Source organism: Rhinolophus ferrumequinum, unplaced genomic scaffold (assembly GCF_004115265.2).
Source record: "Rhinolophus ferrumequinum isolate MPI-CBG mRhiFer1 unplaced genomic scaffold, mRhiFer1_v1.p scaffold_84_arrow_ctg1, whole genome shotgun sequence".
NCBI classification, from domain to species: domain Eukaryota; kingdom Metazoa; phylum Chordata; class Mammalia; order Chiroptera; family Rhinolophidae; genus Rhinolophus; species Rhinolophus ferrumequinum.
The window spans coordinates 329,609-352,736 of NW_022680440.1; the positions used below are offsets into that span (position 1 = coordinate 329,609).

The 23,128-nt window shown below is 36.0% G+C and overlaps 1 protein-coding gene across 4 annotated transcripts in view; it reads right to left on the reverse strand.

The window, feature by feature from the left end:
- Positions 1 to 712: 712 nt before the first annotated feature.
- MAP3K2 (mitogen-activated protein kinase kinase kinase 2) overlaps positions 713 to 23,128 on the reverse strand; it is a 148,551-nt gene continuing 126,135 nt past the window's right edge. For all 4 annotated transcript variants that reach the window (XM_033102330.1, XM_033102327.1, XM_033102329.1 and 1 more), the window contains exons 13-17: positions 22,714 to 22,862; positions 22,221 to 22,352; positions 18,189 to 18,318; positions 11,149 to 11,326; positions 713 to 9,825 (exon numbers count right to left, since the gene is read on the reverse strand). In XM_033102330.1, the coding sequence (XP_032958221.1) occupies positions 9,600 to 9,825; positions 11,149 to 11,326; positions 18,189 to 18,318; positions 22,221 to 22,352; positions 22,714 to 22,862 (815 nt within the window). In that variant the 3' untranslated portion in view covers positions 713 to 9,599. The remainder of the gene's footprint in view (positions 9,826 to 11,148; positions 11,327 to 18,188; positions 18,319 to 22,220; positions 22,353 to 22,713; positions 22,863 to 23,128) is intronic.

Consider the following 23,128-nt stretch of genomic DNA (forward strand, 5'->3'; position numbering starts at 1 on the left):
AAACACACACACACACACACACACACACACACACACACACACACACAGCACCATGTGAAGACAGAGGCAGAGATTGGAGTTATGTTGCTATGAGCCAAGGAGCCTTGGGCAACCAGAAGTTGGAGGAAGCAAGAACGGATCCCCTACATGTTTCAGAGGGAGCATTGGCCATGCCGACCCCTTAATTTTGGACTTCTGACCTCGAGTTGAGACAATAAATTTCTGTTGTTATAAGCCAAGCAGTTTGTGCTCCTTTGTTACAATGGCCCCCATTGTTGGACATACAGAACATCAATTTGGGGCTTTTCTAGCTGTATCTTGGGACCTCTGCAGCCATTTCCACAGGATTAATTCCTAGATACAGAATTGCTGGGTCAGAGGACACACAAGATTCTGAGGCTTTTGACTTGGCATTGCTAAATTGTCCTCTGTTCGAAAATATTTAATGATCTCCAATGCTGTGGGAATATCCAGGCCTTACACTTCGACAGTAGGCTTTGTTTTTGCTGCTTTTAATTTGGGTAATCAAAGCATCCAGAAAAAGATATGCCAGACCATGTTGGGTAGGACATTACAGATTTATATCCTGGAAAGATTTAGTTGCAATGTTTCTAGACTAATCTGTGTTTGATCTCCTAGAAAGTGATCAGTTCAGGCAAAGGAAGAACAACTGCAAAAGCACTGTGTCCAAGAACAGATCTGGAGAAACTAATAACAGTGGAAATAAATATCAGCTTTATTAACACTCAAAGTGCCATTCATTTATATTCATTCCATAGTACAGCAGGTTACTTAGAGTAACCCTTTGCACCACAATCTTCAAAAAATGAACTAACATGTAAGAAAAAGCAATTTTCATTGTGTTAATTATTGCAGGCCTTCATGCATGATAAATCTAAACAAAGATGTGTGCCAACAATATACAAATTTCCATATAAACAAAGTCATTGATCACTAACAAAATATAAACATGGTTTCTTTCACATTAGATTTTTTTTAAAAGCTATTTACCAGCAAGAAAAAAACAAGTCCATAGAAACTGTAAAACTCAGAAATTTTATACATTTTTACAAGCACAATTTTTAATGAACAACACAAAGTCAAAATATGCATGAAATGTGGCACAAACCACACTGTATGTGGCTTCTGGTAGGTTTTCCTAATCATACCGGCTCCTTGTAACATATTAAGCTTAGTGACATTCATTTAAACAGTGGACTTTATTCCTAACACAAGTAATTTCACCTGGTACCGCATATTAAAAACAAGGTTTTCCTTAAGTACAATAACGTTGTCAGATCGGAAATGTAATTTCCTTTTTTTTTTTTCTGCCAGTTACTTAACATACACAGTACAGTATAAAGACACACAATTATGTTTGGACATTCCTAAACCAATTTATAGTCAATTACAGAGAATCACAATATATGAATGTATTGTTTTACACATGAGATCTGACCTTGCCGAGTGAGAAAAAAACTGAGAGTTGAAATCTCTGGGGTAGAACAAAAGAAACATTAAAAAACAACAGTAGGACCGGCCAACAGAAACTGGAGATATAAAAATCTTGTCTCTCTTCAAGACAACTCAGTTTCTCAAATTTTTTCATTGCTCTGAGAATTAAAAGGCCGTTTTAGTGGACAGTGTGTTTTTGCTACTGCTTAAAACCTATTTTTTCCTTTTAATTTGCATTTCAGAGAGTTCTCAAGAGAGAATTCATGCTATTCCTTGCAAGAGTATGTTAACTGCTATCTAAGTAAGTTTGCATCTAATTCTGGAAATACAAACACATTATGAATGGTTAAAAACAAAATTAAAAAAATATTTTTGATCAGCCAGCTGAAAATATATTCATATAGTAAATAATCTCTCAGAAAGCTTTTGTATATATATTTAATTATTCTAACTAAACAGTACCCTTATAAAACAAGTTCATAAAAATGTAGAAATTAAATGAAAATAAGAAATTACTGGGATATATACACCTGCCTACAGACAGAAAAAAGACATCTCCACACACACATCCCCCTGATAGGCAGTTACAAGCATACTTTGAACTTAGTCGTGGATTTTAGAATACATGAAAATCAGAAAGTGATGTTGAACTCCTGAGTTCCTCCACAAAGATAGAACCATAGATAAATATACTTCGTAAAAGCAAGAGGGTCCACTTAAGTCTGCAACAGCAGTGCAGTTACTGATGGCTACATCTTGAAAGAAGCGAAAAACGTAGAGACAAGACAGTAGTTCAACGCACGCACTCAGGGTGCTCACACACCCACCAACAATTATTGGTCATAGTGAATCAGTGTACAAATTAAACATTTCCAAAACTGTGCAAAAAAGTCAACCTTGATAGGAAAAAAACACGTTTGTACATAATTATAAACTGCCCAGCATTCAACTGAGATTAAAAACATTTACAGGGAGAAACTAATAGGTTAAATATAAAGAATTTAATGGCTACATTTAAAAATGTACATTATTAGGTCAAGCGGTAAATTTACAAATTGACAATCATAGTTTGCAACAATTAAAGTTTATTCTCAAATTTATCCAAGTTTACTTTTATTTACAATGATATTTGAATAAAAAGAACCATGTGAAATGTAAGAGATGTCAGACATTAAAAGTATTTTTGGTATTAACTCTTTTATAATATTTCAGAATGCAGGGTAGCAAATTTTAAAACCAACAGCAATAGAAAAAATGTAAACCTTTTACTGATTAAGATTGTATTAAAAACAATCACTTGTGTTTAAAGACGTGTTCTTATTCTTAGACATTGTACTTTCGCTTGAATAGGGTATATATTGCAAGGGTTTGGCCTGCTCTCTTTTGCCCAAAAGCTTTTCAGCTCAAATAGAATAAGCTCTCTCTACTTATTCTAGGAAGAAAAAAAGTCTTTGGAAAGAGTATGTCGAATTCATTTTGGAGCCTAAGTATCTACTAGAGTTTAAGATGTAATTTTGTTAACTTACCTCTCCACTCCAAGTAATGCTAATACTAAAATCACCACATATGCTCTTAAAAAATAAATTCTAAAAAACAATAAATTAATGAACACAAAAGTGCTTTTCAGTACAGTCACAAACTTTACTGTTCTCAACTGGCATTAAGGGACTCAGAAATCCTTATTTGGAGATAAACTTTGCATGTATACTGGAGAGCAGACTCTTCCTTATGTTCCAAAATGTCTATGGCACAAAGCAGACATCAATCTGTAATTTACTTTTCTTCACAGCCTTCCTGAAATGCCCCTCAAGTCAAACACAAGTTCATAAATGTTAAGACACTAGGAAGAAAGTACGCCAACAATCTGAAACATCATATGTCAATGTATATGCATACGCACTCATGGACAACTGACGTTAACAAGACTGGCACATGTACAAGCTCAAGTTTGTAATGTCTGTATAGTTCCATAATTGCTGAAGCAAATTCTGCGTGTTTAATGCAAACACTGAGTACCTGTCCTTTCACTTGAAGGATAGATTAAGACACAGATTCTACTAGTACCCTCTTTATCATTTGATACTATTAGCTTAGAGCTGGGCAGAAAGAACAGTGCTAATCATTTTGGTGTGTGTGCAAAGAATATGAAAGCTTTGGTTTGAAGTGATTCTGGTAATACAGATTGTGAATACAAACCAGAAGTAATCAGACATAGGGAGTAAGAGTACTCACTGATTGAATGCCTTTGCTGTTATTAACAAAGATATATTACTTTAAATTAAAATGCAGAATTATGAAAAATATGCAGAATTACATAAAAGACTATATGCAGGCAACATATAAAATTCATTTTTTTCTTTATTGTAGCTATGACTACTCCCTCAACTTTCTCAAAGGAAACCAAAAGCACGTCCGCTCTCACTGTGACTGAGCAGATTCTCCAGACTCCCCAGGAGCTCATTACCATGGACAGCTCTGAAATGGTTGGCGGGCTGACACTCCCATGCCTACTGTCACATTCTCTCCAGCCTGTGGCAGAAGTCAAGTCTCAGCTAAAGACAACTGTGAAGTGGCAGTGGTGGCTTCATAGCACGCCTTCCCTAGCCAACCAAGAAGAGGGATGAGATAGCTTCCTTTGAACTTGGTAAGCTAAGAAAGCTTGTTTGGATACATTTCTTCTTGTCTGGTGAAATTTCTATTCCAAAGAGTTCATGACGATCTACCGTGTTCCCCCGAAAATAAGACCAGGTCTTACATTAATATTTGTTCCAAAAGACGCATGAGGGCTTATGTTCAGGGGATGTCATCCTGAAAAATCACTCTAGGGCTTATTTCCCAGTTAGGTCTTATTTTCAGGGAAACACGGTATACAAAACCAATTACTTTCTATTTAAGGGTTATAGATAAGCTATTATACACACATACAAATTCAATTTTAATCTGCTTTTAGTAACCAAGAGCTTGACCATGTACAATAAATACCTTCATTAAACAACCACATTTGTACGAGTTACTGCTGGGAAATGTGCTGGCGTTCCTACCCGACGATTACACGCACCCGTCATCAGTAGGTCATACACATGTGAGCTGTTCTTTCAAGGACACAGACTAATCTACCTGAACATTCGCACCTTTCCTTTCTTCCTTCCTTTGCCCCAACTACACATACACATACACACACACACACACACACACAGTTCACAGAAAAGCTAGACTTTTAGTTAAAATGTTAGGTTAGAATTTTCTGTCTCTGGCTTTCTTGTTCACTGCCCCAAAACTCATTGCCTTAACATTTGTAAACCATTTAAACAACCTCTTTAGGGCAAAAACAACCATTCTAGCTCTGCTATGAAATCATAACTGAACCATGATATACAATAACCTGGGCAGTGTCCATGTGATTGAAAATCAAGTAATCAACCTGGAAAACAATTTACTGTGTCTCTTTAGAATCAGAATACCTCTTTCTATCCTCATCTTAGGAGTTCACGTCTAATGCAGGCTGCCCTGTGCCTATCACAGACTATTGCTAACGTTTGTCTTCTAACAACAACAAAAAAAGAGGTAGAAAAGGGTAGGAGGAAGCAGGCATTAAGAAACGTTTAAGGGCCAATACACAGTCTAAGGCCCAATCAACTCTTGAAGCTACTGATTTTGGGGGAAAACCTTCATTTAGGTGGGTAAGTTGAATTATTATTGACATAAAATAAAATTAAGGCATACAGAGAAAAAGGCACTACCAAAAATTAATAATAAATTGCTTTTCATTAACATTTAACCAATCTTAAAATTCAAATAAATATGAACATTACATTTGTAACAAAGATCAAACTTAATATTAAAAAATTAGGTCTCAAGAAATTGTCTTGATCTTAATATAAATAGCACTGGTGACAGAATTCAATTTCTATCAAATGTTTTGGGTATTTTAACAATTTAGACCAAAAGAAAGTATTTTTTTTTCCTTTAAGAAAAACAGCAGGAAAAAACACTGAAATAAAGAAAGGCTCCTCCACCACTGAAGCTCGTCGAGCTGAGGCTGGGTTTTGTAAGAGGCTGCCTAACCTATGGAGGTCCCTCTCATTTGGGGATACTTTTACCCCTGTTGTTAATGACATTTTAGTTTACAACAGCCAATAATTACCCAAAATTGCTTTCCCCTCACATCATAAAAAAAACAGTAACATTTTAAAACATCACTGCTGAACTTCCAGAGTTTGGGTATGCCATAAAATAAATAACTGTCTGTTTACCCACGTTTCCTTCTACAGGTCACAACCTCCTTAAGGATAAGTTAATTTAGTGCCCAATACAACGAGCCACAATTGTGGCAAATGGAAAAGATTCAGCCTATTTTTACAAAAAAAATTGACATATTCCTATACATGACAGGAAGTGCTTTTACATGAAGCTGCTGGACCCTAATGACATGGCTGGCACAGAGCTCTGCCACAGGCCAACGGGAATGCACGTGGCACACATCCTGCTTCTGCACCCACGCCGGCTTGTCCCTTTGACTTTCTTAATGATTTCACATATCTTATAACAACTCCATCTCAGAAATACTACAGACCAGACCTGACATATGCAAGAGGTGAAGCAGCAAAAAACTACTCTAAACAAAGAATTTCACCTTTTTTTATGTAGTTTCTATTGAGAGTAACATAAAAACTTCAAGTGAAAGACAATTCAATTCACTCTAAAGTTAAGTTTTAACTTTTATACTTCAGCCTGTGCATTTTGACCTATTATATAAATATGTAAGGTTGATTATATTTTTTAAAACTTTCTAAGGCAACAGTCTTAAACCATTTTTTTAGTTAGAAACATGTTTTGTACATGAGAAAAATTGAAAAAATTTCCAGATAATCACACTGAAAATTTCAAAGGCTGTATACTTTTAAATACATGTTAAAGAATTACCAACCATCAGCATTTCCATCAGTCATTATATTTTTCAACCCTTTATTCAATACACTTTATTTGCAATGTAGAAGATCTTATATTGGCTCAAACCTAAGTGATGCCATTTTCAATCTCTCAAGGCCTAAGGAGGAGACTTCCTGCAAAGCACACGTGAGACTGCTGTGGACCTTCTCCAGCACCGAACGTCTGCCGCGGTCAAGCAGATGCGTATTAAAGGCACAAAGTCAGCAGTCTGGCCACTTGCCAGCCTCAGCAAAGAAACAGTACAGTATAGAACAATCAGTTGTGCATTTAAAAAGTAAAACACATTTAGAGTCATCTTCAAAAGTTCAAATTTCATTTGTTGATCCATACCATTATTACAAAGAAAAAATTGGAGAGTTATATCTAACTGCCCCTGTGTTTCTTTTCAAAATTTTATATTTTAAATTTATTTTTGGTCTTCCACACCTCACCCCACTTCAAGCTTTTTGTTCTAGTAGTTTCTATATATATTAACTTCTATTGTGGTTTTTGGTACCATTACAACTTGTTTGAAATAAATTCACATCACGTTTTATATAATAACTCTGTAAACTATTAGTCTTATTTTTAAGTCTTTATATAAAGAACAATATTTTCCCATAGCTAATAATATTTTTCTTATAAAACAAAATTCTTCTGCAGCAGTGTCAAAGTAGTAGTTCCTTTTAAGGTGATTTTATTTTCTATAGCATTTAAAAAGAAGAGAGTGAAAAAAGCAAACAATTTTGCTTTGGGTCATAGCCTCCCAAGGTGTCTCCCTAAAGAGCATCTGTCTCATATTCTGCTGGTTACCCTGCCAGACCAAAAATGAGCCAAAAGGAAATCATAACCACACAAGACAAAGAAACAAAGGAAAAACCTACTGGTCCAGAGACCATGATCTTGCTCAAGTAGAAGAGATGCCTTCACTCATAAACGATAAAGAGATTATAATAGATCCATATCCTTGGGGACTGTGTTTAGGGCACAAAATGTGACAGTTGATTTTCCAGGGGAAGGGGGCCGTATGCTTCTTGGTGAACTGCTTCCTTTGATTCGAAGGGTATGGAAGAAGCTTTAACAACCATGTTTGTGCTGACTTCTTCTCAGACTATCTAGTGGAATTTCAAATATCCTACGGGGAATGCCAGATAGGAACAGTAAACCAAGATCTACAGTATTTTACAAGAGTCCCCAAAGAGCATACCTTTTGGCAGGAAACAAAACACCCGAGTCTCCTGTGAATCCCATGAAAGGCATCATATTTAGGGCCTCCAGGAAGACTACTATTTTCTAGATCTTTAAAAAATAAAGTACTTAGCACTTGCTTTAATATATTGAAAAACCGCAAGTGGCCGATTACTGATATCATTCATGTTTTTCAGTAGCACAAGTCCATTAGAGATAGTGGAATTCTCCCAGCTGTCCCCTTCCATTCAATGTCCTTGCTCTCAGTGGATACACTATACTAGAAATGCCTGACAGTTTTTAACCTTCCTATAAAGTAGTTAATACTTTGTTTTGATAATGCCTTTCTTTCCCCACAATTCTCAATTGACTTTTGAGGAAAGAATACATACAGATGGCTGAGTTCAGTAAGCTCCATGTTTAAATTCACTTTGTTTCTAAAATGGAAGTTACTGATTTGGGTGCAATATGGCTGCTAGTGAGAAATGGATTGCCATTTGCTGTTGAGATCATTCACTCTTGACTTGAAATAATGCTATCTGCTCTTGTAAAACCCTCATTATGCATTACATTACTTTATCTCTGAAATTTACTTTTTACAAGGAACTTGCTTTGTAAATGGCTATTATCAGTTTATAACTGGGGCTGCTCTTTACAGCAAGGTTTCTCAACGTTGGCACTTTTGACATTTGGGGCAGGATGATGCTTTGTCGGGGATGCTGGGGGGGGTGGGAGGTGCTGTCCTCGCACACAGTGTGTTGATGAGCAGCACCCCTGCCCTCTCCTCACTAGATGCTACTAGCATCCTCCCACTTGTGACAACCAAAAATGTCTCCAAGTATTACCAAATGACAAGAGAAATTAGCCCCACCCCACCCTTATGAAGCACTGTTTTACATAATAAGCTGTTTTGTGTTTTTTTACGGTGCTTTAGTATTCTGTGATCCCAAAACAAGGGTTTTTTTGTTCTGTGTTTTTTTTTAAACTCACGACACTAGCTTTATGGATACTCCAGGTTAAACTCTTAGTTCCTAAAAAAAGTCATCTATGGGGAATCAGGAGCTAGAAATAGGAAGATATAGTATACATTATTTTGATTATTTCTCCTTTCCCTTAATTTTACGACTTTCTCCCTCAGGTAAAGAACATAGTTTAAAATACACTAAACAATACTTAGTTCTTCTTTTCATTATTTCCGTTGATTGGCAAGCGTGGTCTCTTCTGTTCACACATTTAATTAGAGCAAACTCCTTTTGTCTTTTAATTTGGATTTGCTCAGTTGACTTTCCATATCTTTTTTAAAACAAGGTAGCATCTTTAAAAAACAAACAAACCAGAAATCTATCCCTCAAGGTTTATAGATTCCAGTAATATGGATCTTCTGTGGTATATTTGCTTTTTATACTGGTTAGGATTAACAAATAAACATACCTCTTAGAGATTCCTATTTGCTATCAAGATTCATACTGAGCAAAAAGCTTGGTAAACAGAGGTCAGGATCTAAAGAATACAGATATAAGAAGGAACCTATATTCTTTAAGTTGAGTACCTAGCCTAAACTGATGTTTAGGGCTCAACCCCACAAATGAGGATCTATTTTAAATACTATCACTAAAAACTACAAACTATGCATCAATTTGTTCTCCTTTTCCATGTCTCCCCATCACCACCAATCTGTGAGTGACACAGGGAAAGACTCTACAATCTTTAGGTATTCTAAATGATTTGTTTGTACTAAAAAGAGTGACTATGTACTAAAGTGCTTTATCTCTCTGAACCACATCAGTACATTATAAAAATTAAAAAAAAAAAGTTTCAAGTTCTTGTAAGGGAAAATAAGATTAAATATAAAAAATTTAGGTTACTATCATTATTAAACAAATTTAACCAAGAATCAAGAGAAACATTTTCCCTCTTGTCTTTTTTCTCCCCCATCTCTCTTTTTTATAAAAAAGAAAAGTGCAGTCAGAGAGAAGGTGAATGAATAGATGGGAGCTAGGTAGAGGCACAGGAGAGGTTACTGTCTGCTAGTGATAATGCACAAACATGTGCCTTAGGAGTTCATCAGCTGAAGGTCTCAGTTTGGCCTCTACAAAGATCCGTTTGAGGAAATCTCGAGTATAGTCTGAGACATGAGGTGGCAGCTTTGGGTTTGTTGGCTGAGTGGCAATTTTAAAGATGGCAGCCATTGCTTCAAATTCCGCCCAAGGAGGCTTTTCCGTTAGCATTTCTACCACAGTACAGCCCACACTCCTAAAAATAAATTTTATAAACAGATTACATAAACAATATTACCATGAAAGAAAGCCAGTTAACTACAAAACGAGAATTAAGAGTGAGGTCTATATACACTTATGAGGTAGGACAATTAAGTTCGTGAACTCATCCTAGAAAAAGTGCTACATACCTCATTGCTGAATATCACTACGGTCACCTTCAAAGTGCTTCCCTTGGGAAGCTATGCACCACCTAGTCCACCCTTCAAAGCAATTTTGGAACTCTTTTTCTGGAGTGGCCATCAGAGCTGTCGTCGTTATTACCCTTGATGTCCTGAATGTCATCCAAATGCCTTCCTTTCAATATTTCCTTTATCTTCGGGTAAAGAAAGAAGTCATTGGGGGCCAGATCAGGTGAGCAGGGAGGGTGTTCCAATACAGTTATTTGTTTACTGGCTAAAAACTCCCTCACAGACAGTGCCGTGTGAGCTGGTGCACTGTCGTGATGCAAGAGCCATGAATTGTTGGCGAAAAGTTCAGGTCTAACTTTTTCACACTGTCTTTTCAGCACTTCCAAATAGTAAACTTGGTTAACTGTTTGTCCAGCTGGTACAAATTCATAATGAATAATCCCTCTGATAGCAAAAAAAGGTTAGCAACATTGTTGTAACAAGTTCACGAACTTAATTGTCACACATCGTAAACATGACTTGATTTCAAGCTTTGTTTCCTTAAAGGGTTGTAATTATATAAGATTGTAATTTAAATATAAAAAATCAATGAAAATAAACCCCAATCTAAGACCTGACTCAAATGGTTAAGCAAAGAACATTATTCATTTTATAATTCTTATTTGTATGTAATTCTCTAACCTGACATTAAATATAATTTTTTTGTCTTTATCTTACAAATACAAACATAAGAAATTCTTCGTTTGCCTTTAGTTCTAAAATGAATATCTTAAATTAAAAACTTTTCTGGTGGGAAGTAGGAAATGCCCATTTTATGTTCTAACTTAAAATTATTTGGCAATTAAGATTAACTGAATTATAAGAGACTAACGATAAAGATTAATTACTTTTAAAGTTCTTCAGGGAAATAAAATGAAAACAGTTTTCTAATGCTGAAGTTTGCTTAAGACAAAATCTTTCCTAAAGACAGAAGACAGGTTCAAGAACTATACTTATTCAGTCACTGATTAAGCTTCAAAGAGGCAGAATTACAATATTAATTCTTGTAATCCTGACACCCTATTTTAAAACTACAAAAGACAGGTGAAATCTGGCTCAGTAATTTGCATTCTGGGTAGAAATAAGTAAGAAAGCAGGTGTTTTCAGGCAAACCCCGCATCAAAACCTACCAGATATCTGCTTTTCTGCCATAGCCTTCTCCACTAATTACTTCAGGGCTCATCCAGTATGGCGTGCCTGTGACAGACTTCATTCCCGTACCCGAAAGACAGATAGTTTGAAGCCGTTTGCTGGCCCCAAAATCTCCTAGTTTGACATTGCCTGTTGAATCTCGTAGAATATTTGCTCCTAAAAATAAGAAATATCCTCATTTCATTATTTTTATTGGTAGTTTGGAATATAATATAAAAGAACAACGGCAGAGAACTAGCTTTAGTAGACTCTTCAATCTGTCTCCAAAACTAGGCTGCTTTTCATCATCCGAACAGTACCTGTCACAATGCCAGTCACACAGTCAGAGCTCATTAGGGATTTACTACATGAACACTGAATTTTTAATCAGGTACGTGCTGTAGAACCGAAGAAGGTTCTCTCACTGAAAAGGACTGGTGCGGTGGGAGGTGAGGATGAAAAAAAAGAGACAGGGGAAAGGGCTAAGAATTTAAAGCCCAGAGAAGAATGGGGAGCAACAGCAGACTCTCAGGCCCAGTTTTTCTGTCATAAAGCAAGAAGCTCATGGTTGAAGCTGATTCCCATGAGAAGGAACTTCCCGAGGGACCTTCATAATCAAAACTTTCACCAGTAATATTTTTTTGGATATGTCTCTTCGGGCAAGGGAAACGAAAGAAAAGTAAACAAATGGGACTACATTAAACTAAAAACTTTTGCTCAGCAAAGGAAACCATCAACAAAATTAAAAGGCATCCTACTGAATGAAATATTCACCAATGATACATCTGATAAGGGGTTACTATCCAAAATTTATAAAGAACTCAACAACTTAACACCAAAAAACAAACAATCCAATTAAAATATGGGCAGATGACCTGAATAAACATTTCTCCAAAGAGGACATACAGATGGTCAATAGACATATGAAAAGATGCTCCACATCACTAATCATCACAGAAATGGAAATTAAAACCACGATGTACCACCTCTCCCCTGTCAGAATGGCCACCATCAATAAATCAACAAGTGTTGGAGATGCTGTGGAGAAAAGGGAGCCCTCGTGCACTGTGGGTGGTATTGCAGATTGGTGCAGCCACTATGGAAAACAGTATGGAGGTTCCTCAAAAAATTAAAAATAGAACTGCTGTATGACCCACCAATTAAGTCTACTTTTGGGTATTTACCCAAAGAAATCCAAAACACTAATTTGAAAATATATATGCACCACTATGTTCACTGCAGCACTATTCACAATAGCCAAAATATGGAAGCAACCTAAATGCCCATCAATGGAAGACTGGATAAAGAAAAAGTGGTACATATATACAGTGGAATACCACTCAGCCATAAAATCTTACCATTTGCTACAACATGGATGGACCTAGAAGGTATTACGCTAAGTGAAATAAGTCAGACAGAGACAGAAAAATACCAAATGATTTTACTTATATGTGGAATCTAAAAAACAAAATAAAGGTAGAAACAAAACAGAAATAGACTTATACAAAGAACAAACCGATGGTTGCTAGATGGGAGGGGCTTGGAGGACGGGGAGAAAGGGGAAGGGATTAAGAAGTACACATTGGCAGTTACAAAACAGTCACAGGGAGGTAAAGTACAGCATGGCGAATATAGTCAATAATATGGTAATAACTATGTATAGTTCCAGGTAGGTAGTAGACTTATTGGGCCATCACTTCATAAGTTATATAAATGTGTAACCACTGCTATATACCTGAAACTACGTAATATAATACTGAATATCAACTGTAATTAAAAAAAATGAAGTTCTAGTATTTCCCCCCATGCTATAACTTAAAGTTAGTTATCTTACATTTTACAGTTTTTCTTAATATTGGGTTTTGCTTTATATTAATTTTACTTCTCAATTTCTATATATTTTAAATCTCTTCTAAGCAAGTTTGAGCTGTTTTAAATTTTCATTTACTTTGATAATAAACTTTTAATTTTATTTATTATAAACTGACCTTGATCGCCTGGCTTTTAGTGTTTGCAGAATTCTCTACGGTGAAGTTCCTCTCCTCCCTTCCATACTGTGCCCTAGGAGAAGTTCAATCTGCGCAGCCCACAATTAAGGAGTCAGGAGTTATGCTCCAGGCTGTTTGGAATGATTCTGCACAGGAGATTTGTCTCCTCTCTTCCATTTATTTGTTCAACCATTCATTTATTAGTATGAACATGGATATTTATTTTATATCTTGGGTTATAAACCAATATCATTGCTTTGTTTTTTTGCTCAAGGTCCAGTTTTAGCCATTGAGAACTCTTACTTTTGGCTCCTTTGTCCCTTTGTTATATACCCCAATCGCTGTGTTCTTCTTTGATTTTGGTTTTTGTTTGTTTAGCATTTTCTTACTTTCATCACTATTAGATGCTTCAGGCTCAACTTGTGTATTTCCTGCCCCAATCCTAGAATCAGCCATTTCTCCAAGGAGCCCTAGTTCCCTTTAATGGAGAATGGTATCAGAAACCAAGGTCCAGGCGCTAAGTTCATTTATTTTTTTATTCTCTACTTTTCTCTATCATTTTTTATACTCAATCTTTTTTTCTGGGATTATAAGTCTAGTTTCTGTCTTATACAAATTATTTCTAGTCTCTCCTTTTTTTAAAAAATAAATTTTATTGGGGAATATTGGGGAACAACGTGTCTCTCCAGGGCCCATCAGCTCCAAGTCACTGTCCTTCAGTCTAGTTGCGGAGGGCTCAGCTCAGCTCCAAGTCCAGTCGCCGATTTCAATCTTACTTGCAGGGGGCACAGCCTACCATCTCATGCAGGAATTGAACCGGCAACCTTGTTGTTGAGAGCTCGCGCTCTAACCAACTGAGCCATCCGGCCACCCCTCTATGCTGATTTTTAACTTTTCCTATAAACTACCTGTTTTTAAAAAAGCAATTTATATTAACTTATCTAATTTTAATTTTTAAACTTCAATTCTTATTTTTAAGTCTTCTGTAACCTTAACCATATTTTGTATTTTTTTAAAAAAAATCCTTATTTGTCCTCTTATTTTTTTTTTTAATGATCTCTAAGAAGAAGAGTGAATAGTGGAGAGAGGCTACATTATAGACCGGAGAGACCATGGACTGTCCATCCCCACCGTGAGCTTCTGTACTTGGCATTCAGTTCTCCCAGCAAACTCCCGAGCCTCTCTTCAGGGGAGGGCACAGGATCTATTCTCTGTATGCCACAGCCTAAGGGAGACACAGTACCAGTGACTTTAAAACAATACTTCCGTGTTTCCCCGAAAATAAGACCTAGCCGGACCATCAGCTCGAATATGTCTTTTGGAGCAAAAATTAGTAAGAGACCCGGTATTATATTATATTATGTTATATTATATATTATATTATACCTGGTATTATATATTATTATATTATATTATTATGTGTCTTTTGGAGCAAAAATTAATAAGACTCGGTATTACATATTATACTATATTACATTATATTATATTATATTATAGTATAAAGACCTGGTCGTATAACACCCAGTATTATATTAAAATAAGACCGGGTCTTATATTAATTTTTGCTCCAAAAGATGCATTAGAGCTGATGGTCCATCTGGGTCTTACTTTCGGGGAAACACAGTTATCTACCCTAGTTAACATCTCCCACTGAGCAACACTTAAAGAAGGACTCTGTCAAAAAAAAAAAAAAGCCATTATCTCTAAAATATTTAACCAGGGAAGGACAACAAACAAGCCAGATTTTACTGGCTAGGAGCTGGGATGGTGGGCTGAGCCACCTGCAACTAAAGATTAAAAATGGCAACTGGACCTGGAGCTGAGCTGCGCCCTCTACAACTGGATTGAAGGACAACTTGGAGCTAACGGGTCCTAGAGAAACACACTGTTCCCCAATATTTCCGAATAAAATTAAATAACAAACAAACAAAAAACTTATTTTGGATACCTTAAAACTTAAAAGGAAGCTATTAGGGAGATTTTTCAAACATACAGAAAAAGCAGTAGAATAGGATATAATACCCATCCCCCAGCCCCAACCATCTGGAAAATCATCCCCAACTATTCTGCCAACCACTCCATCCTTCCTGCCTCACATACCAGAAGCAAATTCAAGCCATCATGATCAGTAAATAGTTCAGTACATGTCTTTAAAAGGACTCTTGCCTTTTCACGAAGATGGCACTGAATGCGAAAAAGGAAGCCCCTGTCTTTCCCAAGCCAAAGCCGAAGCGAAGGCTTTGGAAGCAGTGCTGAAAGGCTCTGCTCTTTCAGCCACAGAAAGAAAAGACCCCCACATCACCCACCTTCTGAGGGCCCAAGACACTGCGGCTCCGAAGGCAGCCAAGATATCCTGGGAAGGGTGCCCCCGGGAGAAACAAGCCTGACCACTGTGCATCAGCAAGGTCCCCCCTAACTACAGAGTCGGCTGTGAAGAAGATAAAAAGACAACACACTTGTGTTCACTGTGGGTGTCGAGGTCAACACCCTGATCAGGCCTGATGGAGACAGAAGGCATATGTTCGAATGGCTCCTGACTATGATGCTTTGGATGTTGCCAACAAAACTGAGATCATCTAAATTGAGTCCAGCTGGCTAATTCTAAACATAAAAATTTTTCACTGTAAAAAAATAAATAAGGACTCTTACTATACCTAAGAGGATGGATACATACCTCCTTAATACTGTTAAGTATATATTCAGAGTTTATAGTTTTTTTAAAAAAATCAGAGTCCAAATAATGTGCATACCTTGAGACTCGATATCTTTTATGTCCTTCCTAGAGTTCCCTCTAATCTTTTTTACTTTCCTTTGCAATTTATGAAAATAATCTAAGTTGTTGACCTGTAGCTTTCGCTTTCGTATGATCTAGATTAGCTGCCTCCACCCCCAGGGGGCATATTTAACATGCTCACCTGTCTGATACATATTTTCTATAATTCTAAAATGTGGTAGCTGAATCTACAGGCTTGATCAGACTCAGGTTCATTCTCTTTCTTTTCTTTTGCAAAACTACTTCATAGATGATAATATATTCTAAGGATAGAAACTATGTAATGCTAGACTGTCCTTGTTTTAGTGACGTCAGCAGCTCTCAATGTTTAATGCTTACACCTATTAATTCCTTAGTGGTTATAAAATGGAACTAGTCCATCATCCTTTCTTAATTTGTTAGCCAAAATACTTCCACAAAGATCAATTTCCTTTCATCCACTATTTGGTTCTCAATGGTATAGTTTATTTAAAAAAGGCAGAATAAAGAAATCTTATTATAAAATGAGTTGGTTCCCAAGTGACAATGATCAATTAGTTTTTATCCTAAGTTTCACTATGAACTCATGAGTTTAAACTTAAAAGTAAACAACTATCTTTGTTTTTCCTTCACAATTTAAAAATTGCTCATTATAAAAATTTGGAAAATACAGAAAAAGTAAAAAGTGTGCCAAAGAAAATGATTATCACTCATTCTGACATTTGGAAATACCCACTGTTAATCATATGGAAATTTTTCTTCTAGGTCATACTTTAATTTTATAAACTTAAGATCACGTTGCATATCCAATTTCATATCTTATTTTTCTCCTATCAATACATTTGCCCTATGATGCTTTTAAGTCAGCTTGTTTGCAACCTCCTCATTTTACCAATATGATTCACCACTCTTCCTGGCAAGGTTAGAAGGATCCACTTGGGGGTAGCTCCCCCCAGCTCCTTCACCTTGTCTCGTTATGAATGCTAGAGAATTGGCTTGAACAGAGATCATTCCTAATCAAGTAATTCACATTCAAATAATTTTCGTGTGGTTCCTTAAACTATCAGCTTTTGTACTTGACCTTTGAGGTCTGCCTAAGCTGGGTAGATCTTGAAATAAAGACAGCTCCTATTTCTTTTAGATAATGAGCCATGAGTGTCCTCACATTCTCTCCGCCTCCCCAGGAAGCCCCATCCTAGGACATGTGACCTGGCTCAGGCATCCTGCAGCACATCCTACTCCAGCACCAGAAACTGGAACGTTCCCTTCAGCCCGAACACGGCCATATTCAGGGTGTCAGGGTGTGGCTCACCACAGGAAGGAAGGAGCTGGTGACTCATAAGAGCCCCCAGAAAGACCAATAAAAAAATAATTTTTTATTTATTATTTATGTATGTCTGTGTGTATTGATTATTCTTATCAATAGATTGAAGTGATTTGGGATCACAACCTAATTTTTACAGAACCAAACTTCAGTTTTTATAGAATTAAACCTCAGTTTTTATAGAATCAAACCCCCAAGTATGCTTTACAGTACAGAGTTTTAACCACTCTCAAATTTTACACATCTCCACCACTCGCTTTTGTCTCTCTTCATGCACTTAACTTACATACCTGATCCCTAAAAACAGGTGAGTTTTAAACAGCAAGCTTAACTGAGTTGAAGTTCATCAAAGCTCAGTCTTAGGTTCTCTTCTCTCTTCTTATTCGCTCCCTAGGTAATGACATCCATTCCAATGGCTTTAATTAAATATAATCTCAACATAAAATATGTCGCCATCATAATTAACTTTTGAATGCTTTCTAGGTACCAGGCACTGTTTCAAGCATATTATATACATTAACTCATTTAATCCTTACAAGAATCTTATGTGTTAGATACTATTATCAGCCTCCCTAACTAGGAGGAATGGGGCATAGAGAAATCAGGTGTCTTGTCCAAGGTCACACCATTAGTGACAGATAAAGCCCAAATTGGAATCAGGCCATCTGGAGTTACAGCCCCTTCTTTTAACCACTGTATTCTAATGCTTATGCTCTGTACATGGAAACATGGTCTCATTTTTATGACCATTTGAACTTTATTGATTCCCACAGGGAAGCTACTCAGTTGTGGAGATCTGAACATCAGGACTAATTGGAAAATTGACTAAGTCACTGAGAAAGCAGAATTGTTTTCCTATGGTATTTTAAAGGTAGATGTATTAATTTAAATGCTAAATTTCTTAATCATATCACTTGTCTCATCCACATTCACAAAAAAACTGTAAACTTAAAAAAAAAAAAACTCATTACTTACCTTTGATATCTCTATGAACAATCATATTACTGTGCAAATAATGGACACCCTCCAGAATCTGACGGGTATATTTCCTAGTCACATTCTCAGTAAGAGCTCCATATGCTTTTAATTGGTCCTTAATTGATCCCTAAAAGAAAACAAAAGAAAACTATGGTATGGTTTGAAATGAAAACCATTATTAAATCTGTGTTTTCGGGGGTAGGAGGGTAGGAGATGAGGGGAAGGGGGATCAAATATATGGTGATGGAAGGAGAACTGACTCTGGGTGGTGAACACACAATGGGATTTATAGATGATGTAATACAGAATTGTACACCTGAAATCTATGTAATTTTACTAACAATTGTCACCCCAACAAACTTTAAAAAAAAAAAAAAAGAAAGAAAATCACAAAGCATAAAAAAGAAAAAAAATCTGTGTTTTTAAAAGAATCCTAGTTCAAGAGTGGGAGGTTTTAGTTGGGAAGCACAGGAATTCTCAGTAAGGACTATAACTTTGCCATATCATTTACATACTCATACAACTCTACTATATTCCCTGATTAGAACTGTAGAAGAGTATGGGTCACAGCTGAAGGAAGTCTTTGAAACTAGTTTTTGATAGATACCCTTACTGGTCTCAGGGCCTTACTGGTCTCAGGGCTATTTCAGGGCTTTCTATGACTATGTTGGTTCTAACTATCTCCTATTCCTCGCAATTGTGTTTTTAAAAATTCTCCAGTACTTTTACACTGGTTCTTTTTTGCCAGGGATATATTTTTGTTTTTCCTACTGGCTCTTCTACATATGTCCTACTTTATTTTTATTTAGTTTTTTCTTATTCTGTTTTTAAAACACTGTTTTTTTGATATCTGCTAATTTACTTCTCAGGAAAAAGAATGGGTATGTTGGAAAATCAGAACACATACGAGATTTTTAAGATTTTCCTTTATATACTCAACATCCTAGTTCAAAACATAAGAAAATACATTAAAGAGGAATTTCAAATTTTCTTAAGTATTTTTAAGGCAGAATGAGGTGCCATCTCTGAGAATGCTGAAATCAGGATGAGGTGAGACACAGCCTGATTTTGAATTTTGCAAAAGCTTCCCTACTAATTCCAGTGTGCAAATCTGATGAATAAGCAACCACTTTAAAAGATGGAAATAAAATGCTTCCTGAGGGACAAAAACTTCCTTTTAAACAGAGATATATTCAAATGTTTCTGTGTTTCCTTGAATTTCAGTAAACTGTGTACTTTGTCATATAAATTAGGTCCTTGGATTTTACAGATTTAACCGCTTGCTATGTCCACTATGCATGAGCCATCCCTGAAGGGACAGCAAGATGCAATCCTGCTGACCCAAACTTGCAAACACATGTGGAAAGCCTTCGGCAGTGAGGGAACCCAGCAGCCAATCACCCACATCTATTAGTTGATGTGGCTTGTTTGCTCAGTCTACTTATTGTGCCTCTCTTTGTAGTAATACACAAAATAATATAGCCAGAACTGAGCTCTCCAACCAATAAGCCCCAAATACTTGCAGGCTGCAAATGAGTGATGGACTTATGGATCTTCTAAGCCCTTGGGGAGCTGGACCTGTGGCCTATGGTTCTAACAGATCCAACAGTATAGTCTGTTCCCCTCTGTGTACCATAAAATGTTATCTTCGTCAGCGTGAACAACTGGAATGTGTTGGGAAGCACTGTGCCAGCTAAGAAGTGTGTGTGTGTGTGTGTGTGTGTGTGTGTAAAAGTAATAGAGAAATCAACTGCTAGTTCGGGTACTGAAAATAAAAGAAAAAGAAAGTTATGGTTCTAGTCTGAAAGTACTTCTAGATAAACTAAGGAATGGAATGCTACACTTGGGAAAACTGAAGAATGGAAATGACAATTTTGGCAAAGCTTGAATCTAAGGCATAAAGGGGTCCATCACACTGAATTTAATAAGAGAAATTATATAACATCATTCACAAACTTAGAGATTCAAGAAAATCTAGGAACATGTATGCCCAGTCCACATATGCCACAGGCTTGCCATATGTACAATTCATTTAGATCAATAAACTATTACTAATCTGGTAACATGCTTTCCAAATTTAAGGAATGACAATCCTTTGAAAACATAGCTGCCTTTACAAAACCAAGTGTAGCTAATGAGAAACATGATCTAACATCTCTTTCCGATTAGCCCAGGTTTACTTTTAGATTGCTAAATATATAAGGATTACCCATCTCCATTTGTAATATAAATCAGTTGTAACCAATTAACCATTTTAAATAATCTTATTTTCAACAATCTGAGTCTCTAGTCACACTTACTCAATTAATTTCTATTTTAATTTAAATATGTATTGCATAAACAGTAATGGGAATCTGAATGCAAGAGAAAAATTGGTCACAATCCCAACATAACATTTTCATTTTCTAAGTTTCTTCTGCCCTTGTGCAGATACAGATACTTCTTAAACATCATAATCATTATTAAAAAGCATTTTATATCCTTTTTCTCTTTTTTTCTAAGTACTTCCTCCAACTTTGCTACGCAGCCTTCACAATTTTAATTTTTAACATATATTCTCTTGGACAATGCCATCATAATTTACTTCCACTGCAGCCAATGAATTTCCCTTTTTTTCTATCACAGGTAATACTAAAATAAATGTAAGCTGCTCTTTCCTTCTTTTGGATTACTTCTATAGAATAAATTTCTGTGAGATTACCAGGTCAAAAGGCTTCAATATTTTTATGGCCTTTAATACATCCCACCAATTTGTTTTCCAAAAGGGGATTTTTAAAAACCAATTTAAACTGCAAACAGAATCTTTGAAAATAAAAAGTAGCAATTATGAATACATAGCAATGATGAATAACAGTGGTGTCACTATAAACAATTAGTAATTCAGGATGAAAAGAAACAAAGTTTACTGTTGCTCTTGTGAAACTGAGGATAGTTACGACCATTCGTATTGGATGCTGATTCACAGTTTTATTTATCCATAAGCTTGAAGTACATACAACCTTGTACATTCTATATACAATTCTAGTAAGCTACTCCCCTAAAGAGCCATAAATCAAATTTTTTTTCAAACATATACTGCCTATCAAATTATGGGAATGCATGTATTTTTAAATGAGTAAATATACCACCATCTTGAAAATCATTAGTATTAGAATGTACTGTACAAATACTAAAAATAATATAGAAGGAATGACAGAGTTTACAAATCACATTTTGCAGCTCCTAATGAAATTGACTTAGGTAACGATTATCAATCATTGTTCAAAACATTAGATGACTGGCTGAAAAGGAACTGGCTATTCCTACGTGCCACTGCTATAGCTCATACTACTTTCTGGTCTTCAGGAAAAAACAAAACCTTACAATGGGGGGACCGGGATGAGAAGCACCCTGATCTGGCATCAGTCTCAGCATCACGACAATGGAGCAGCCAGACTCTGTTTCTCCTGATGGGATGCAATGTGAAGTACACAGCGCCATCTCTGACGCTTTCTAATAAACAAGGTTGGATGTGAATCTAATTTAGACTTTAGATCTTACTTGGAGTATATAGGGGATAAAGGAACAGCATGAGGATGCAATTGGAGAAATCTATGAGACGAAATTGTCAACAGAACTAGCCTGGTCTATTTGTCAAATCTATGTCATGTAAAAACTGCTCTAGATTAAAAGAGGAGTAAGGGGTATAACAGCTAAATGTAATGTGTGTGGTCCTTGACTGGATCCTCGTTTGGATAAACCAACCATTATGGATATTTTTAAGGCATGCAGAGAAATCTGAGTATGGACTACTGTGACATCTGTAAGCTACTTTTGTATATTTCAGCATTTTTTAAAAATTAGTTGAAAAATACACAGATAGAGGAAGAAGATAAAAAATAAAACTGTATTACCCAGCTCTGATTTAAAACTCTTCCAAAATGTCCTTAGCTAGGTGTAACATTTTATAATCAAAGTTTTACTGTTTTTCTTTCCTCAACTAAGACTTCAAATAGAGTATGTCTATTTTCAAAGGATATACTAACTTACCCCTGGCATATATTCCATAAATATGGAAAGTGTTTTTTCCTGGGGATCCCTCAAACAGCCATAATACTGAACAATTCGCTCATGCAGCAAGTTTTTCAACAACTGAATTTCACACTCAAGTGCATTTACTTCCTGAAAGACAAAACTCACTGTGAAGTCTTTACAGCACTGTTAATAAAAGCAAAAAATTCAAATTTCGTGGATCATGAAGGTGACTTCATTCTGAAATTTTTCTTTCCTAAGGAATAAATATTTTAAAGTCTCTAAACAATAACATGTATAATAGTCCTTGACGGTATGCTAAAGCAACACTAAATCAGATTAGGAACATAACTGAGTATTAAAAGCGAAAAATCCACAGTACAAAGTAGATAAATATAGCTAATTATCTATTTGTTTTGCAAATAATTTGTATTAAGGAAAAATAAAAATTCTAATGTGTGTTACATTTATTTTAGTAAAAATGCTTTTTTATGTGTACAGTGATTCTTACCTTACTGGTCTCAGGGCTATCGGGATCAAACTGAACTTGCTTCACAGCCAGCTCTCTTCCTGTATCCACATCGTAACAGAGGTAGACCCTGCCAAAGGCTCCCTGACCAAGCAGTTTGCCCAGTCTCCAGTTGGTTGGAGCCCGTGGCGCTAAAAAAGAACATTTTCTTAAAATGGAATAGCTAGATGGCACAAAAATGGTTAAGGCCTAAACGACTATTGCATTAGTGATATCCTTAACTGCACACATTCGGACATAAGGAAAAATCATGATCATCCAAAGTTCATAATGATCATCATCTTTGAAAATTTTTCTCTTCAGTCAATTTTCTAAGAATTCTAAACCCAAACAAGGTTCATAATTCCATAACTCATTTTTCCACTGAGATTATTTTTTTCATGGTTACAAATGTAAT